Source organism: Glycine max, chromosome 19, assembly GCF_000004515.6.
Source record: "Glycine max cultivar Williams 82 chromosome 19, Glycine_max_v4.0, whole genome shotgun sequence".
In the NCBI taxonomy this organism is placed as follows: Eukaryota; Viridiplantae; Streptophyta; class Magnoliopsida; order Fabales; family Fabaceae; genus Glycine; species Glycine max.
The window spans coordinates 48,927,459-48,948,255 of NC_038255.2; the positions used below are offsets into that span (position 1 = coordinate 48,927,459).

Consider the following 20,797-nt stretch of genomic DNA (forward strand, 5'->3'; position numbering starts at 1 on the left):
AGCAATACATAATTAAAAAATCATGTCATGCAATTAAGTATTATTGGACAAATAAGTAGTATTCTCCTAAATTTATATATAAGCAAAGATAACCAATTTTACACTAATTAAAAAAATTAATTGACATCATTTAATTTTTCTAATTTTAAGTAAAAGGTAAAATTATTTCCAAAATATTCTTCATATGAACTTACTATCATTGAAAATAGAATTAGAATTAAATAAAGAATATTTTAAGAATAATAATATTAAATAAGACAAAATTAGTTAGATCTGCTTATATGTAAGTGTAACATATAAGATCACTTTTTTGCTTATACACGAGTTAAAAAAAAAAACAATAATTTATTCAATAATGTATCTCACTTTGAATACAATCATCGGCAAAAATGGTGGGAACAGTAACACGAACTATACCATACCATGATCCTCATTCTCAGGTGTGGAAAATCCTTTGGCCAAATAGAAGCTAAATCTTATTTACATCAATAAAAAAGAACTGAATTAATACACAGTACGTATTGGAAATAAAATTGGTTGAATGAAACCAAAAGTAATGCAGCGCTGATATTCAGTAAAGAGGTTCATGCATCATCTGCATTCTGGATAGGGGGAGGTGTACCAGCAAGCCAACCCCACACGCCACCTGAACTCTGCCTCTGTTTTGCATTTAAGGCAGCTTGCTCTGATGCAGCCTTCTGCCGCTGAAGAAGCTCTAGCTCCTTCTGTAATGTCCCAATCGTTTGGAGCTTCTGACCTAATTCAGCAACCTCCACCTGCATTCTCAAATACTATTATTCAGTTCCAAAAAAAAAATAATAAATCCAACTTCGTTCATCCATAAAAGGAGACAAATACCAAAATTTTAAAGCAGACTAAACTGGCAAATTAGATCACTATAAAGAGGAATTTTCCCATAAGCAGTTTCGTCATAAGTTATTGAAAACTTGAAATTGACACCTAGTTTTGTAAATAATGAAATTTTTTGAAAATTACATTATCGCCACATGCATAGTTACTTTATAAATAGGTTATTGATTAGATGAATGGTGCACCATGTTTGTCCAATAACTTTTATTCAATCATTTTCCTAAACACCAAATCCAATTCAAAAACACTCAAGCATTAATGGATACCTCGAGTTTGAAACACCTCGATTGCTCAGATGCAAGCTGACCCCGAACTGATTGGAGCTCCTACATTATCAGCACAACAAATGTAAGGACAGTTGAAAGAAGACAAGTCACAAAACAAGAGATATTACGAATTTGTGATATATACAGCAGACAGTATTATTATATAGCGTGGGTTATAATTACAGAGAAAATACATAATTCTGTAATCCTAAATTGTCTAATTACCAAAATTAAGATATCTAACAATATCCAACAATTGCCTAATTACCATCATTAAAGATATGTAACAAAATCTAACACTTCCCTTGAAGTTGGAGCATATAAATAATATGTACTGAGCTTGTTACAAATAGAATCAATTTGAGAACTCTCCAGATTTCGTGAAGACATGCCAAATTGCCAATTGTTGTTAACAAAATTAGTGGTGATGTCACCTGATAAGATCTTCTCCTTGAAGAGGCAGTCTATCTCAATGTGCTTAGTTCTCCATGGAATACAGGATTTGAAAAATTGTGCAAGGCAGACTGATTATCACAAATGGGCATCATTTGTGAAACATCTCCAAGCTTCAGTTCTTTGAGCAATTGTTTGAGCCAAAAAGTTCACAAGTGACTGAAGCTGTGGCTCAATACTCTGCTTCTGCACTTTATTGTGCAACGTTATGTTTCTTAATTCTCCAGGAAATCTTACCACAAATAAGAATGCAATACCCAAAGGTGGATCTCCTATCAGTGGGAGAACCTGCCCAATTTGCATCCAAATATCTCACAACTCAAGTATGACCTTTGTCTTCTTACCTATGTCTTCACCTCTATCCCTAAGAAGTAACAGATCTTTGGTTTGAAAAATGGTGACATAGGTGCTGCTTTAACTGGGAGATGCCATGGTGATCACTACCTGTAATAACAATGTCGTCAACATAAACAACTAAGTAGTTGTTACATAGTCTCAACAGATGTTACCTTTTTTTAGCTTATTACACGTTTGAGTCTAAGTTTGTTTCAGCCATACTTCCTATACCTCCTTTTCCGGTTTCAATCATCTTAACCCCACCAGATATATCTACAGGTCCACCTAACCCATGGGAGGATCCAACTCCTCCACCTATACATTTCAAGTGTATCACCATTGGCTCTATCCACCTCCTTTGGCACCACCACTTGATGTCGGGATTACTTCTGACTCACTACTGGCCCCAACTCATTCTTCTCATCAGACACTAATCTTCCCATTGCTCTTTGGAAAAATATTTTTTCTACTTGTAATCCCATTATGTTACATTAAGCTATCATTGTCTGTATCCACCCTACTATATTTGTCTTTCCACTGTCTTTTGTGTCTAGTCCCAAAACTGCAGGTGAAGCTCTAATAACACATTGAGAAGATGAAAAGACAAGAGATGACTGAATCCATGTGTTAATGTACACAGCAGAGCGTATTATTATATAGAGTGGATAATAATTAGAGAGAAAATGATTTCCTAATCACCATAATTACATAAATTCTAGAATTGTGTAATTACCATAATTTGTTTGGATAAGCTAACAATATTCACAATTGTCTAATTACCATAAAGATATCTAACAAGGACCTTTTAAGAACAATGATATAGTTTACACCTCATCAATAAATAGTTAAATATTACAACCAAGCATTTCCCCATTGAGTGTGGTTCAAAAACCTTGATCAAACAACAACATAATATTCTGTCATAAATAATGGTGTTAGATTCTGTTAGAGTTGCTTAGAATAAAAGGGTTTGAGTATCTATATGGGCGTGGCCCAAGTGCTTGTATACACTTAAAACCTAGTAATATAAATGAGGTGAGCTACACACTGTAGAGCACCCAATTACAGTTTACTCATATGCCGTTCTCTATTTATCTCTCTTTACTTGGTATGAGAGCCAGGTAGGGTTTAGCACCACCGTCAGCAGTCTTCTTCTGCAGCCGCAAAAAAACCCCACCAGCAGCCACAGAGGAGGCCAACCAAGACTGCTGGAGGGTGGAAAAAAAATTTGGTGGCCAAAACATGGAGCAGATCATGGATTAGAAAAATCCCATTTTTTGGGGATTCTTACGTGTATGACCTTGGACGTATACTTAACAGATAACAGAGGGAGTGTTGCCCTGTCACTCAAACTCAAAAAAAATAATAGAATAGTTTCTCTCTAGAGTTCTAATTTTTAATTGTTATTAATCATTAAAAGTTCTAATCTTTTCCCATTTTACTGCTTGATTCCAGAACTCAATCCATTCCTGACTAATTCCAATTTCCAAAATAGAAAAGAAACTTCAACTATTAAAAGTAGTTACCTTGTAAAGGTCAGAGTTACAAGACTCAGCTTCTGCCAGATCTTGCTTTAGTTGAAGAGCATGATGCTTCTCCTTGATCAGTGATGATTCCAACTCTTCTTTCTCAGCCTTCAAGACTGATACAATATCACCTTTGGATTTCTGTAACAGCCAAAATATGAAAGCAATGACTGGCAGGGAAAAGAAAGCAAAATTGCACAAGTGTAGAATACGATCAGTTCTTTTGGGATTACAAATTGAAGGCCATAGGCATGAACTACACAGGAATAACGTGCTGGAGGCTAACAGTGTTTAATCATGAGATAAAAGGGTACCACAACCACAGATTGGAGAACAGTCTAAAAAATGTTGACTTATAATCTGAGATGAGCATAATTTTCGAGCCAATCAGCTACTTGAGGAGGGAAATAAAATATTTATAATTGCATGTATTAATGTATTTGTGTGGTTTGAACTTCGAAGTTTTTTATGAACTCCCAACTGATTTTTCATTATTATTTTTCCTTATTCATTATGTTGGCAATAAGAGAAAAATCACTCACTGACACAATGACATGGGTGGGCATAATGTGTTGTTACTCTATGATAGTTAAAGTGACAGAAACTAATAGATTAATAATTTAGCAGCCCAGGGTCAGGGTTTTATGACAAAATTCAAGGCTAAGAAACTACATGAGTTGAGTTTGGTTGAAGGTTTATTTGTGGGTATGTAAGGAAAGTGATTCATTGCAAGCTCTAGGATGATAATAAAAATCTTTAATATAGTATAGACTCTGTGCAAGGTTATAAATAGAAGAGAACAAAAACTGAAACAGAAGAATTTGCTAAGTTTTTAGATCTTGGACTGTGAGCCAAAGACATGGAACCATGAAGATAGATATCTTGTTAAATCAGATTTATGAATAATTTTTATAAAATAAAGCACCACAGTAAAAAAAAATTAACAAAATTAAATGCAGAAACAAGAGGCTTCTTAAAACCAGAAAGAAATAACGTAAATCCTTTGCAATAATACATACTGGTGGATTAGAATCATGGCCTGCTTCAAATTCAGACTCCACATTTGTGACATTTGGGATAGCTGAAACACTGTCTGGTATGGAATTTTCAATTATTTTGGATTGCAAGGTTGATTTGTGGCTTGGTTTAAGAACATAGACCTAAATGCAGCAAACCAAATCAGACGAGGGAGAAAGATAAAACAAAGGCAAAAGAGAGCAGAAACGAGGCAAAATTACGAAATAATATTTACCTCATTGTTGTAACGTCCATTGTACCCTCCAAAAGATACAAGTACATCTTCACCATCATAGGAGCTTACAACCAAACTCAATCCCTGCAAAGGGAAACATTTTAATTATCTTAATCAGATGGCACTAGAAACATAACCTTATTACAACATAGCACGCAGTAAACAAGAATCAGTAATCTAGTTAGATTTCTTATCGCATGCAACCTTGTTAAAATACAAAGATAAAGTACCTCACTGGCAACAGGAACTCGTCCTTGAACAGAAGTTACCACTGACCAAGCCAGTGTAGACATATTCAGTACAATCGTCTCAGAGACCCCTGCAGAATAACATGGAATATATAAATAGTAAAAGAGATAAGTTTAAAAAAAAAAAAAGACAGCACCAGAAATGTCATGAAATTGAAATCCAAAATAATCAGTAAATTTACAACCTAGGAAACCAACCAAGTCATATAGATATATAATAACCACCCCAGAAGTTATTAATCTTCACAGTGATCCCAATAAAATGGCAATGGTTCCTATATAACTTTCTTTCACAACGAAGCAGTATGCATAAAAATTTCACATAAATATGCACTTGTGTCATTGCACCAATGCATGATTATCAAAGCTTTTACACCCTTTACTGTCCTTTCAGTGCCATAAATTTATCTATTACCCTATCTTCAAAATATGTTATAAGGATCGAGGAGTGAAAAAAATGTCAACTAATGTCCATCTATGCAGGAAATATCCAAAACCAGAGGGAAACCAAAGAATTGGTGGAATGGAGCTGTAAGCAAATGATCTCGTAGAGTAATTGTTTGCTTGAGTTAGTTTAGTTTGACCCACACCATACACTTGTATGCTCACAAAGTTCAAATAATAAAAAACTTCGTACCCCATTGTCCGGAGGCTCTTCGCTATGCGAAGGTATGGGGGAGGGATGTTGTACGCAGCCTTACCCTTGCATATGCAAAGAGGCTGTTTCCGGATTCGAACCCATGACCAACAAGTCACCAAGGCACAACTTTACCGCTGCACCAGGGCTCGCCCTCACAAAGTTCAAATAATATTTGTTCAATATATCAAGCAATATTTTTTACAGTGAAATATCATTCCTCAATGTAGAAAGTATGACTTTAAGTGGCAAAAAGGCATACCACTCTTATTGTCACCACCACCAACAATGAACCAGTTCTCCCCTACTGTCACACCAGCATGTCCAGCACGTGGTGTTGGTATTTCACCTAGCTGCATGGGGCGAGACCATTCCATCTGTAGAGTTCATGCAAAGGATTAGATGGAGATGATTTTCCAGTCAACCACCTAACAGAAAAAATAACCTTACAGTTTGCAAATCAAGAACATGTAAATCATTGTAGCATGTTGCATGCGAACCCCCACCAAAGATAAGTAAGTATCGCTCCACATGTACAGCAGCAGTATGATCAGACCTTGGAGAAGGCGGCACCCCACTGCAAGTTAAGACTTAGTTAGCACCAAACCTAGGTGTTCTCTTTTCATTTTGTTTTTCTCTTTAGATTGGCATGGGGAAAGGAAAACCACACATATTCACTGCTGATGAGAATGAGTAATATAATTTATAATGAATCATAACCAGGTCATGGCATAAACAAAGATGACCACAGAACAAAGTTATTATGACAAATTTTCTCTTTTTTACAACATAAAACTGTTGACATTCCCCCAACCATATAACCTCCTTATGTGAGTACAACTTACATACTCCTCCCCATAGAAAAGGTAAAATAAGATACCAGGGGGATAGAAAGGAATCAAAGCATTGTTCCATAAAACTACTTACACAGCATCAATTTCGTCCCATGTCATGGTTTCCAAGTCAAGAATATGAAGATCATTCAAGAGAGTCCTTTTTGCATCTTGCCCACCAAAAATTACTAAGGTTTTCCCAACAAGGTTCACTGATTGGCCTCCACGTGATACCTAGAAAGTATACATGATTGAAGGGAACTTAACAGACCTTAAATGCATTTTTATTTGGAGAAGTAAAAAAAGAACAGAATAAAGAAAGAAAGAAAGAAAGAAAAAGAGAGGGGGAACTACTGTTGCGTGTTTAAAAACCATAAAACCTATGCATCTCTTATTAAAAAAATGCATGTGACATGTCACATAACCCTAATGTAATATTATAAAATTTCTAAGAGATTTTGGGGTTATTGAAATAACAACAGATACATACCGGAGCTTTCCCAAAAATCTTTGGAGTTGACCATGTAGCCATTTGAAGATCAAACACTTTCACTGTCATAATATTTATTAGTAATACAGATAGTCAGTTTCAATCACAATAGAAAATACAACAAACAGGAGTAGGACAGGAGTCACGAAAGGGGCAGGGAGGGGGAGGGCATAATTATTGGACATAGATCCAATCAATGAACTGGGTAAAATGTTAGAAGCTATTATGTTCAACTAAAGAAATATTTTTAAGGCCCAAAAAATGATAATTACTAAGCAAAACATTAAGCCTAAATGTTTAACTTAAATATGCACAAAAAAGTTATCACCACCATTAATTTTGATAGGTTTTTCCTTTAAAGTGAATGAAGTGACAGTATCATGCTTTTTAGTTTACTGAAATGAATAGAGAACACAATTTGAGTAAGATTATCTTAATTATGCCTATCACTCCCACCAAATTTTGAATAAATGAAACTTCTTGATCTATCCCAAAAAAAATCTAAATGAAACTGCATGCATCCAATCTCCTCATGTATTTATGCACAGATATGATGCCAGGCCCTAAAAGACGGATGCTCCCTCCAGTCCTTATTATAAGGTCCAATTAACTAATTCACACAGATTAAGGAATTTGGTTAATTTAGTTGAGAGCATTAAATTTGTCTTAAATTAGTATTTTTTTCCCAAAACTATTGTAAACAAAACAAACATTAATGGGTTATGTTTATCTACTATCACGTCATTCTAGAACTGATGTTAACGAAGGGCATTTTTGTGAAAAAATAATTAATGCATGGGAAATTGTAGATTAGACCTTATAAAAAAGACCAAACTACACTTTTAATTTGGACCTTATAATAAGGACCAGAGGGAGTAACTTGTTGAGATCCTATATCAAATATAGATATGGCCAAAGTACAGCTTATAAAGACTTGGACAATCCTCACCTTATGAGCTAGCTTTGAGGGTTTGAGTTAGACCCAGTCACCCAGTCCAAATTCAAGAAAACACATAATGACATTATTATTATACCTTGGATACTTTCAGAAGGATCTTTTGTATGCCCTGCAATTGACAAAAGTTTATTTCCCCATGGAATCTGTAGTGGAAAAAAATTCCAGAATTAGTAGCAGCCAACTACAAGCAGATTGAACACAGCAGTAGATTATGCAGAGTTTTATGTTCAATACGAACCAATGAATGGCCAGCACAAGGGATTGAAGTTGTTGGGGACTCAACTCCAGTCTTAGCTTCAATCTTTGACCAAGTCCAACTTCTCAAATCCAAAACCTGTATTTGTTTCCATTTTGTTCAAAAAGAAACAACACATAACTTAGTCAACCTGAGAGGAAGATAACAAAAAACTGATCTATAAAAACACAAGATATATAGCTACTCAGCCAAAATTGGCGGTTTCAATCAACTCTCAAGATAAATTGTAACATAGCCAAAATGTATAGCTTCATGGAATGGATATATTGAACATATGCTTACATGAAGATCATTAAGGTATCGACCATTGTGATTTCCACCATATATGTACAGTTTATCTTGCACGACTGCAGCTCCATGCTGAACATTTAAACAAACTAAACTTAGGAAGGGAAAAACTATTAGAGTTTAGAGAGAGAAAAAAAACTCATAAAGCATAAAATATAAAACTAGTGAAGAATGGAATTTTATAATTTTTATATTTCACAAGAGCCAATACCTCATATCGGGCTTTTGGACTTCCTCCAGATACTGGAGGTGCAATCCATTGATCATATACTTCAACTGAACCAAAGCCTTCCACAACAGTATCTTTATCCTGTGTTCCAACTTCACTTCCATTTTGAGTGGAAATAGAAATAGTCTTTGTCTCTGGATAAGAGTTTCCATTCTCAATTACTGGCTCAACTTTGGAATTATGCTGTCAAACCAGCAAGATGGAATTGGAAAGCAGGAAAAAAGGGAAAAAAAAATTACAAGTTTGACAGTGGCAACAAAAGTGGACAAGAATATAGAGGAAGATGTTCTCATTTCAATTCAGTAGGAACAACTTCAAGTTGACATGCCTCTTACATTAATCTAAATTCTAAACCTAACGATCAAATACTAAATGCCAAATCATGGAATCCCGTATGAGTTGCAATAAAATCATTGAATTAAGTGAGTTGTATAAGAACTGTGTGCACACATATTGGGTGTGTTAGGGACCTGAATACTAGCCCCATTGACCAATTGTCTAATGGACCTAAAATATGGAAAGTTTATAGCAGGAAGCCCAAAGCAATGCAATGAGTCCTACACTTTTACATGTTGAGCAAGAAGAATGATAAGATGGCAGGAGAAGATTTTGGAGTGCGGAGTTGGTAATGTGTGTGGGGTCCATGGTGTGTGAGGGGTATGAGTTAGTTATACTGTTATAGTGAGAGGGTTTTGGCTTTCGGACTGGAGCCACTGTAGAGAGACTTCTCCTCTGTAAAGAGCCGGGCTCTTTGGAACGTCTCAGCTAAGATTGTTCTTCTTTTATTTTCCTTATCAGCAACAAAATCTCTCATTATTTCTATTTTTATTGTCTCTGTTATTTTGGATTCTACCAGGGTCAAAGGTAGTAAGAACACAATGTGGCAATTATAAAATATTCCAAATTTTATTTGCCAAAGAACAGATTTTTTTTAAAATTATTTGACAACAAATACAGACCATGTTCTGATCACTCAGTGCTTACACTATAAAATTAATTTGAATATAATACATGGAATATAAGCATACAACAATTAAAGGTCACTGCAAGCCAACAGCATAAGTACTAGTAGAGACAAAACTTATTAATACCATTTGAGAAAAACACCATAGCAAGAACAGAAGTCAGTATTATATATAGCTTATAGCCTTAATAACACTCACATTCATTTGCACGTCTACGACAGGTTCTACAACAGAGTTAGATAATCTTGAATACCAACCAGGATCTTCTTCCTACACAACAAAAGAAATTTAAAAAAAAATAAAAAAATCAGCTAATATTCTTTGTTACACCGACGAAGAGTGATTATATAAAAATTATTTGCATGACCTCCAATATTTTTACAAAAAGACGCATGGCTTCAGTTGAGGACATGTTTCCAAGCTGGTTCCAACTGCATCAACAATTACTAGTTTCAATAATATTCTCAACAAAATGAGAGTAGGAGTGAAATAGTGCATATTACAAGTACTATTATAAAAAATAACATTGATAAAAGACAGTGCAGTATTAATAACAAAACATCTGCACGCAAGGTCAAGCATGGTAAAACCTTAATGGTACACAAAATGCATACGTATATTTTATAATAACAGCATACAAAAAGTAAAAAACAGCAAGTGTGTTTTAAGCAAACAAACCTGGCCCATTTGCCATGCTCCACAATTTTCCATGTACTGGGTTCTGTGATGTTACAAGGTCCTACACTAGCCTGAAATAGCAATTTTTCCAATACTGATCATACGCATTTCATCCAAACATAGGTTTGTCCAGCGGAAAGCCCAGCGGCAACAACAACAACTTAACAAGTACCAAGCCTTATCCAACTACATAATTCCATCGAGTTATAAAATACACACATAGATCAACAGCAAATGCTTCAATGCTAGGCAAATAGCAACAACAAGGGATCATCTAACATCTGACATTACTCATAAGTAACTTGAATCAATCAGCAAGAACAATTTCCATTTGAATGAAAGGAACAAAAAGCAGATCTAGCACGAGGAGGCAGAAAGCAAGGGAACCTGTTGGTACAAGCTGTAGAGAAGAAGAGCGGTGGACTGGGGGAATTTGGAGGTGAGGGATTTGGTTGGAGAGGATCCATCAAACCCCACATAAGACGCCGCAGCGTAGAACCGCTCTGGGTATTGCAGACCAGAACTTGCTCTCGCCATCTGCCTCTGCTGATTCAGATCCACCACTTGATTGAAGACAATTACATTGAGATTCAATACTCCATAGGAAGCTGCTGGTGTCTTATATATCAAGTTTTTTCTTTCTGCTCAGATCCACTCTGATTCTGCTAGTTTACCATATAGCCATATGCTCTTATTTCCGGGGGTTTTTTTTAAAGCCAAAGAAAAATGTGTTAGATAGAACCATAAAATTTAGTTCGTGTCGGTCGATCAGGTATATTAAAATTATTAAATAGTAATAGTTTCAATTTTAAAAATACTAAAATATATTTTTTGTTAAGTTAATATTTTAGTATGTTTTTTATTCTCCTCCTAAAATTACGAAAATTTTATTTAAACCTTTTAAAAAATAAAGTAACTGTGTTTAATAATGTTAAGAATTAAAAACACATTCATTTAATAGTTTTAGATATTAAAGTAAATGCAATAATCAATATTCACAATTAAGCTTCAGATTGCCTTCAAAAAAGATAATTAAACCACAGATTTGTCATCTTTTGTCCTAGCTTTGGGTTTTCACCGAGGATGAAAAATAAGAGTCATAATTCTCGTTTTTAGGGATTGAGTTTATATCTGTTGTATTCAGATTCGATGTAAAATTATCAAATTTTAGTAAGGATGTATTTTCATTTTTACATCGATCAAATTGAGTTTTTAATTATAATTAAGAAATTAATTGTATGATTAAGGTTAGTTTTAAATCTACAAAAAGTTATGAGCCATGATTATGTCATCCGGAATTACGAAGGTTAGTTTTTTGGATTCGGGATTACAAAATTATGGTTTCATAAAATGTATTTCAAATTACTCAATCTAGAATTATAAAACCATAATTTTGAATCCCAATTCTGAAGATGGAGGATGTTATGACGACGACGCAATGGAAAGGATTGATTCTGCAGTGGGAAAAGGGAGACAACGAGAAGGTGAGAGAAAGGAAGAGGATGATGAGCGAGGGGAGAGGGTAAAAGGGTAAGCGGGTTTAGAGGGATGCAAGAAGCAAAAAATATGGTGTAGAAAGCAATAGCCTCCAATGGCTCGACCCAAGCTCTACAGAGTAGTAAGACTTGGGAAAAAAAAATAATAGAGTAGTAAGACTGCTACAAGCCCAATTTTTTTGCTAATTCCCAGCTCCCACATAAGTATAACCTATTGTTCGCATTATGTTATTTGAACGTGTACCTTATGAAGAAATACCCTCCGAAAGTTGTCCTGATGTAAAAAAAAAGAGAATATGACTGGGCTTTTCGTATATGTTGATGATGTAATAAATGTGAAACATATAGTCCAATGTATTTGCAGCATCAAAGGCTATGTGTACATTTGAAAATCATATTTGATCTTCTTTAGGTTTTTTTTAATAAAAAAGCATATTTGATCTTCTTCTTTTTTTTATGTTTTATAGCTTATTTGATCTTATTATTTATGTTTGGTAAATAGGACTATTCTATTAATTTATAGTGGTTTTTTCAAAAAAATTAATGAAACAATACAAAAACTTTTATATTATCAATTAATTAAAAATTCATTCATATACCTTTCAAAATCAAGAAAATGATTGTATGATTAAAATTATTTTACAATGTTAATACATAGCTTTTTAATTTCATTTTTTAAAATATTAGTTTCTACCTTCTACTTTTTAGTTTCTTATATTTTATTTAGTTATTTTAATTATTCAATAAATTTTCTTTTTACTCTGTTTTTTTTTTACCTAAGGTAGGTTTTCAATATTTTTATTCTCTTCTGGACGACAAGTTTTTGTTTTTTTTTCATATCTTTTTGTTATATTGTTTATCTTAGCCATTATATATTGTACAATATTTATTTACTGTTAAAAATATTACTTTTAACAATTCAATTAAAAAATATACTTTTAACAATTCGATTAATTAAATTTACTTCTAATAAAAATTATTATAAATGTTATTTGATTTTATTAAGTTTGAAACGTGGTGACTGGTGTTAGTACTTAGCCAAATCTGGACCATTTCGATCCTCTTATCATAAATGATCAACTTAAAACACAAATTAACGTTGCTACAAATTTTCAGCATATTGCCATATTCCACTCTTATTGACCACATAAAAATGGAATGACTGAAATTGAAATGCTGTGAAGTCGAAGTGTACACATTGAACTATAACAATATGTGGGCGATTCTTCTGATTCGCCATTTAAAGATAGCGATGAACACTAATTTAAGGGACCAAATTAAAGTGTCCACACACTGATTTGTCATAGAAAACCGATCAGCGTTGATGTGTACACGATTAATTCTGCAGTGTATACTACTACTTTGATATAAGTCGAAAAGGAATTAATTAGTTCATAGAACCAAACTAAGCTGAAAATTCTACCTTCAATTTCCAAAATAGAAGAGACATGCAAATTATTCTTCCCTCCCCCAGCAAGGTCAGTAGTGTCTTATCATTCACATAGTGCTGTTTGTTGCTGAAAATGATTCAAGCCCTGCATTCTTATTTGACCAATTTCTCCATATTCCATCTCCAGCAGCTATTTCTGACTGTTGATCACCACCATAGAAATTACCATCTCCACCACCACCTCCTATCCCCAACAAGTCCAAAGTCATCACATGATTCACAGCTTCACTCCCTTTAGTTCCACCACCTTCAATGGGGTCACTTGACTTACCATTATTCATTGCATGCAAAACACCATTATAAGTACTGTTTCTGTTGTTCTGCTCTATGATCTTCGACAAGGCCTTACTTTGATCCAATATAGCATTAAACATATCCAAACCACCCATTCCCATGCCATTATTGCTACCACCATCCACCATCCCATTCGCATTGAAATTATATTGTGACAAGTCTTGTTGACCATTGTGCATGTTGTGGTTCATGATCCCATATGATGGTGGTGCCATGCTTGTGACAATAAAGCTTTTTTCATCACTACTCATCATGCTGTTGTTGTTACTATTCACTGTTGCACCCATTTGTGCTGCTTTTTGGAGCAATGCCGTGGCGGACATGTGAGGTGAAAGGAGACCATTTTCCACCAACATATTAATGTTTGGTGAATTTGAGCTTAGTTGAGAGGGTGAAGAGGTGGATGAAAGGCTTCTCGTGAATGCTGCAGCCATGTTGTTGAAGGGTTTTGCGGGAATTGTTGTCATGAGGTCGTGTGGGAGTGAAAATGGGTTCTTGTGATTGTTGGCATTGATTATTGGTAATGATGCAACTATGTTTGGAATTATTGGTGGTTGCAAGTTTGAACCATGCATCTTTGGCACTTCGTTGCACTTGTTGTTCTCCTCACTCAGTGCATCGCAGAAAGCTCTGTGGGTGACGAAACTGTCTCTTCTGCAGATCATAAATAAAGCATGCAGTGAGTTATTGTTGTGCACTAATTATAATATTATAATATTTCAATTAAATAAATAGAAATTTACATAAAGAATAATGAGAATATAATGAATTAGGATAGATAAAGGACATAAGATAAAAAAAAAACGAAGGCCAGCACAATATATATAGAAAAGTTTATATATATATATATATATATATATATATATATATATATATATATATATATATATATATATATATATATTACAGAGTTGCAATTCAAAATATAAAATGTATTATTAAAAATTATCATTATAAATAGAGAAGAGAATTGATGAAAAAGATAAACACCAAAAGTGAGTGGTGAGAAAAGAGAAGAAAAATATTTTGCATAAAAGTGTTATCATTTTCTATAACTATTAAGTAGAATATTCGAATTTATAAAATGATACACAATTTATAATGAAGTACAATTTTGTAATATGATAGTGAAATACTTTTGATATGATTTTGTGGACATAAATAAGAAGTATCGAATCACCCTAAATCCTTGTGTTTGTTATTATTTGTCTTAAGGTGTAATTTTTGTTGTTCTCACTATCTTTATAAGTGTAGATAATTTTATTTGTGATATATATATATATATATATATATATATATATATATATATATATATATATATATATATATATATATATATATATATATATATATATATATATATATATATATCAAGAACACTGTATATGGGGAGTTAATATTATGGAATAGAAAAATGCTAAATTAAAATTGTTGCATGACCCTGTAATAATAAGATAACTAAGAGATTGGTCACTTAAATTTTACTCCAATTACTGATGTATGTTATTCATTTTCTGATTGGTAAAAAATTCAGATCACTAGCAAGTTTGCTTTTCGTGTGAATTTTCTTCCTAACAAAAAGACTTGACGTTGAATCTTTGACTGGAAATACATTTATAAATATGTAGTACTAGTGACTCAATTATAAGTGCTGTGGTAGAATAGGATATATAGTGAGTGAGAGAGAGAACCAATTTTTTACGAAAATGAATTTAATTAAAGAGAAGAGACTTTTTTTTTTGGGTACATATATTAATTAGTATATCACAAGTTTTCGATTATGCGTAATTATGAAAATCAGTAAAGGCGCGCGTGGTGAGAGTCGAATATGGTACAGTTTATTTGTGGAGGAGGAGGACCAAGCTATTGCATGCAACTTGTGCACAAATTAATTATGAATTAATTAATATTCATGAATCGAATAATATATATAGAGAGAATATATAATTAGATTTTTTTTAGTGAAACTATATAATTAGATTAGATATTATATAGTACGATTAATTAAATTTGAACCTGGAAAAGATGGTGCCACAGTCACATTTGTATTCCTTTGTTCCGCATATTTTGGAATGGGCTTTCCAATCAGACTGAACAGCATATTTCTTGGAGCACTTCTCACATTTCCACTTCTTGTCGCCGTGCTTTCTGCTAAAGTGCTTTTTAATGCCAGTGAGATCACCTAGTGCACGAGCTGGGTTGTGATGCACACATGAGGGTTCAGGACAAACATAAACCCGTTTTCGAACTTCAGTGGTGGTTCTCAGTTTCAGCTTCCACGGTAGGTTATGGCCTCGACGGTGCAATTGAAGGTTTTGGTCCCTTTGAAACCCTTTGTTGCATATTTCACATATGAACCTGTTTGTGGCCACCAGGGTGTTTGGTGAGAGTGCTATGACTTCAGCACTTGGATCTGCACACGTGAAAGTGTCACGCAAAATATTAATTGAACTATGTATGTGAATGCATGCACATTGTCCTAGTGTAATAGTGTATATGTAGTAGTACACCTTCATTATTAATTATTAATTGACATGCACCGAAAGCAAACCGAAACCTTTCTTTTTAAATTTCTTCATCAAATTAATATTAATGTGAGTAAGTAAAAAAAGAAAAAGACTAGAGATGATGCAATTCAAAATAAGGAACGAAAAAAAAAATGTGTGATAGTGGATTGTTTGTTCACATTTATAAGTCATAGAAACGAGAGAGAGAGAATTCAACATAGTCATATTTTGGGATAAAGTTTACTGTAAACATTTGTACGAAAAGAAAATATGAAAAAATATAATAATTTTTCCATGTAATTTAAAATTAGCTTATTAATAAATTAATTTGTAGAAAAAATCTCATTTTAAATTTTAATTTAAATTTATATATAAGTTAATTATAATTTATAAATAAAATTATTTTATTTTCTTCTTCCAGCTTATAAAAATAGGACTATAATTTGAAGAAAATTTAAAATATTTCCCAATGATCTCCTCCACTCTTTTTATGTTGATAGGCACCCACAGAAGGAAAACAAATTAAAACAAACACTTCAATTGAACACTCATGAGTCATGAGTAAGGAGTCGGTATGAGAGGGATTTTATTTTTTATTTTTCATATGTAAAGGTATATGGTCTTTTACTTGAAACAGTTGTGAAACAAAAATAAAAAATAAAGGAAAAAGTAGGAGATCAAGCTAACAGTGAAGAAAAGTCAACAGTGAACACCAATGATTGTGAAACCCTGCAGGCAATAATTGAGGTTCTTTCTTTCGACTACTTCATCACGCACCAATAATTCAACCATTTTTGCTATTCATTTTTTGAATTAAAACATCCTAGATCCTCGTTTTCCCCGTTTCAAAGAAGATTCAAGAGAATAAAATTCAACTAAATACTAGTATGCTGACAAATCAAATCTTATACTCCTGGCTTATCTCACCACTTTTACATGAAACATAGTAATTAATTAAGCATGTCATTATCCTGAAATTGGTGAGGCCTATCTGATTATGGATTATTTTAATTAAACCCATTTTGGGCAATAATATATCAATTAAACTCAACATCATTTCATTTTAATTAGAATTAATGAGAAGGGCTTAAGAGCTATAAACATATTTAATTACCTGAAATTTTAGTATATATGAAAACTCGATTACTAAGAATATGCAGGCCATGAAAAATAATATTCAGATATGTGGCTAGCTCCCACTTAATTTTATCATCCTTTAACTAGTAACCAGAGAACGTTAGTCTAGTAATTATCATGGAGATAAAAAGAAAAAAAGAAAAAGGGAAAAGAAAAAAGAAAAGATGCCTGGATTTCCTGGTAGGTTTCTTTTCTTCTTAGCAGGTGGTTGTGAATCTGCGTTTGAGCCACCATTGCTATTATTTGTTGTGGTTGAAGTGTTTGAATTTGGACTATAAAGCTGGCCAAGCATCTCCAATTGCTGTTTAACAGTTGCTGCTGCATCTTCTCCATTATTATTATTCTCTGTAGTGAAGCTCCAACTATCACAACTTGTGATGTTTGAGTTTGACATTGAATTTGTTGTTACTCTCTAGTTCCTGCCTCTTGGTGCTACTTACTTGCAAAAAGGAAAGTGTGGTCGAGAGGAAAATTGAAACAACGAAGATGGGATTTGTGAAACCGAAGAAGGTATGTACACAAAACCCACGAAACTTTCCTTCTTATGGTGTGTGGAGGCGAATGCGACTGTTAGAGCTTATATATAAGAATACGGGGATGGAGTTATAGGATATCTACTGTAATAAAATATTATTATATATCTGTTAATTGCTTGAAATATTAAAATACTTATTAGAGTACATCCTTCACTTAATTTTCTAAGCATGTCATTTGCCACTAAGTATTATCCTCAAGAGTATTTACTGCCCAGATAGAAAATTGAACGGCCAATTTATGCCACGATGGGTATCTTCTTTTCCTTGAGACAATTATATATGTTCAACTAGAAATATATAAGCTACATATATATAATTTAAATTTAATATTACTTAAGTTACAATAGCTTTATGTCAATTGATGTACATGTTGTCCAAATCTATCAAAAGAGTAATATTAGGTCTTATTTTGGCTAAATTTTAAATGCTTAATTTATTTAATTATTGACCAAAAATTAATAGGTATATACTGTGTAAAAACTTTTCTACTATTAATTAATTAAAACTTATTCTTATAAAAATCAGTAAATTTATTATTTAAAATTGATAATTTATAATTGAATATTAGTGATTAGTGAGTAGTGAGTAACTTTTACAATATCAATTCAATCGCTATTTTCTAGGAAAAAAATGTCATTAGCCTGCTGCGTGTTATGGAATCGAGTCTTTACGAAAACAATCCACTAAACCAGTTTTATATGCAAAATTCCGTTTTTGTTTCAGTTTATTTCAAAACAAAAATGTTTTGTCTTTTTCTTAAAGTATTGATTTTTTTAACACGGAAAATATTAAAATGCTCCTTATTTAAAATAAATTATTCTATATTTTTATTAATAAATGGTTTTCTTATTGAACATCGCCACATTACCAAAAAATTGAACATAGCCATTTTTTACTCTATATTTTATGCTGAATGCTTATTGTGTACTATTGACTTTCCTCTTTTTCAACGTTATTTATAATAACATTGTCTTATATAATTTTAAACTCGATTAATGTCTTACTAAATTTCTATATTAGTTGTATTTCTTATTCATTTTTTTACTTTCTTGTCTATTTATATAATAAAAAATCAAAAGTTTTTAAATAATATTATGTATATATTAAGCTTAAGATTATTTCGAGTAATTTTCTCCGGTATATTATATATATATATATATATATAATATGACAAATTTTAGTTTATTTTCTCAGTCAAATAAATAATTACTTATTTTTACTTTTATATTAAATTACATTATTTTTAAAATATAATATAGTTATATTAATTCAAATATTTCATCTTCATTCTATTCTATTTTTTTTTTTCGGTATTCAACGGGACTAAAAAATTTCATCTCACTCTATTTCTCTTCAAATAAATAATTGTTATCTTCACCCTATTTGTTATTATTTCTATTATCTATTCTCTCCTTTCTTTCCTCACATTCAAACATAGAGTAAAAGTAGTTAGGGTTGAAGCTTGATGATATAAAACTGCAGTTTTATTTTTAAAAAAATTAGGAGGCGAAGTTAGAAAAAAAAAAAGGGTTGAGAGTAACATATCTTTATAATTGTCCCGTCCCACCGTAATAGAGAAAATTTTCGTAGTGAAATTAAATATGATCTCAACAACCGTGCATAATTAATATATCATTTTTCTCATTAGAATTGAACAGAAAATAATGATGTTATTTGTTACTTTCTAAATTGAGGTAATAATAGCATCAATGCCTAAGATAAGCGTCGACAATATCAAATCTATCAATCAATCAAAAGTTTAAGGGTTAGGTATTTTCTACTCCATGAAATATGTTGACAAAATGAAACCATTGTCATTATAAATTCAACTTACTTTCTTTATTTATTCCCTTCTCTAATTTTCTATTTTAATAATAACAAAATGATATTATTTGGATAATGGTCAAGGGGGGATATACTTTTTTCCTCTATTGCTTTTCTAAAACCGTGACTTTAGCCTGTTGTATTTATACATTTAATTTTTTTTCAAGGAAGGTAATTATCATTGCATGTATAGTTCATAAGTCATCACAACAATCTTGTATTAAAACAAAAAGGGAATCGCATAAATTTTATTCCACAAAGATGGCGAAATATATTGAAGGAGTTTGGCCAAATTACGGATTAGCCCCACTACGTTTTAAAAAAATTGGAGTGACCCTTAGGTCTCAATACCCTAATTGGGAGATCGACTTTGATAATATATCGTTAGTGTAATAATCACATCTTAACTGTTAAATATAAATCCAACGGTTCAGATTCTTTCGGTTCATTCATCGTTGAAAATATTAACACGAAATCCAAATAATATATTCTTCATCCAACAATTAACTCTTTTAATAAAATATAAAAGAACACAAGTAAAATTAATATTTACTGTCTGGGTATAATTTAAATTTCAGATTATAGTGATTTATATTTGGGTTAATTAAATTTTTATTCTCTCAACTTTTTTAGATTTTAATTTTTAGTCCCTCAATTTCAGTTCACTATTTATTTTTATTTCTCAAAATTAATCATTGTTTTATCAATTTTTAATCTCTTGGTTATTTTATATTTGAAACTACTTTTAAACAATAAAAATAAACTAAAAATGGATAAAAAGTTTTAGAGGAATGATAACAAAAAATTAACAAATGACTACAAATTGCCAAAAATATTTTAAGAGATAAAAAATTATAATATGAAAAAATTGAGAGACTAAAAACTTAATTAACCCTATATATTTTTATATATTAGTACGTTTTAATCTTTTTATTCAATTCAAATGTGTAAGTTGCTTTTTCGTCTAAATGATTTTTTATTTAATAATGCAGTTATAGAGGAGCTCTAGGTGCATTGTGCAAGGGAATTTAATTAAAGGAAAATATTGATTCGAAAAAGTAATTTAAATACCAAGAGAAGTAATTTAAAAGTTAAATTGAATAAAATAAATTACAAGGCTAAATTAAAAGTATTTGGTTCATGTGATATATTTGATTTCCTTTAAATTAAATATTGATTTGAATATCGTACACGAAAAAAAAAAATCGCCTGTGAGAATTGTCTTATTTTTTTTAAAAAAAAGTGATCTCATAAAAGATCCCTATAGT

General features: G+C 32.1%; 2 protein-coding genes across 3 annotated transcripts; both read right to left on the reverse strand.

The window, feature by feature from the left end:
• Nucleotides 1-325: 325 nt before the first annotated feature.
• On the reverse strand, nt 326-11,029 carry LOC100777579 (acyl-CoA-binding domain-containing protein 4). 2 transcript variants are annotated; one of them, XM_006604754.4, is made up of 18 exons: nt 10,673-11,029; nt 10,286-10,356; nt 9,975-10,038; nt 9,806-9,877; nt 8,625-8,825; nt 8,408-8,485; nt 8,108-8,203; nt 7,946-8,012; nt 6,912-6,973; nt 6,516-6,655; nt 6,039-6,165; nt 5,851-5,965; nt 4,934-5,022; nt 4,704-4,787; nt 4,471-4,611; nt 3,452-3,592; nt 1,137-1,196; nt 326-776 (listed from the first exon to the last, which is right to left on the reverse strand). In XM_006604754.4, exons 1-18 carry the CDS (start codon nt 10,820-10,822, stop codon nt 585-587), a joined length of 1,950 nt encoding a protein of 649 aa, XP_006604817.1. In that variant the 5' UTR covers nt 10,823-11,029; the 3' UTR covers nt 326-584. The 2 variants fall into 2 exon arrangements, with proteins under 2 accessions (XP_006604817.1, XP_014627431.1); XM_014771945.3 differs by lacking the exons at nt 326-776; nt 1,137-1,196 and adding an exon at nt 1,437-2,033 and having other exon boundaries at nt 10,673-11,017.
• Nucleotides 11,030-12,815: 1,786 nt separating this feature from the next.
• On the reverse strand, nt 12,816-17,757 carry LOC100806469 (protein indeterminate-domain 12). Its single transcript, XM_003553674.5, has 3 exons — nt 17,338-17,757; nt 15,542-15,938; nt 12,816-14,179 (listed from the first exon to the last, which is right to left on the reverse strand). The coding sequence occupies exons 1-3, from the start codon at nt 17,561-17,563 to the stop codon at nt 13,279-13,281; spliced, it is 1,524 nt and encodes a 507-aa protein (XP_003553722.1). The 5' UTR covers nt 17,564-17,757; the 3' UTR covers nt 12,816-13,278.
• Between the last annotated feature and the right edge of the window lie 3,040 nt (nt 17,758-20,797).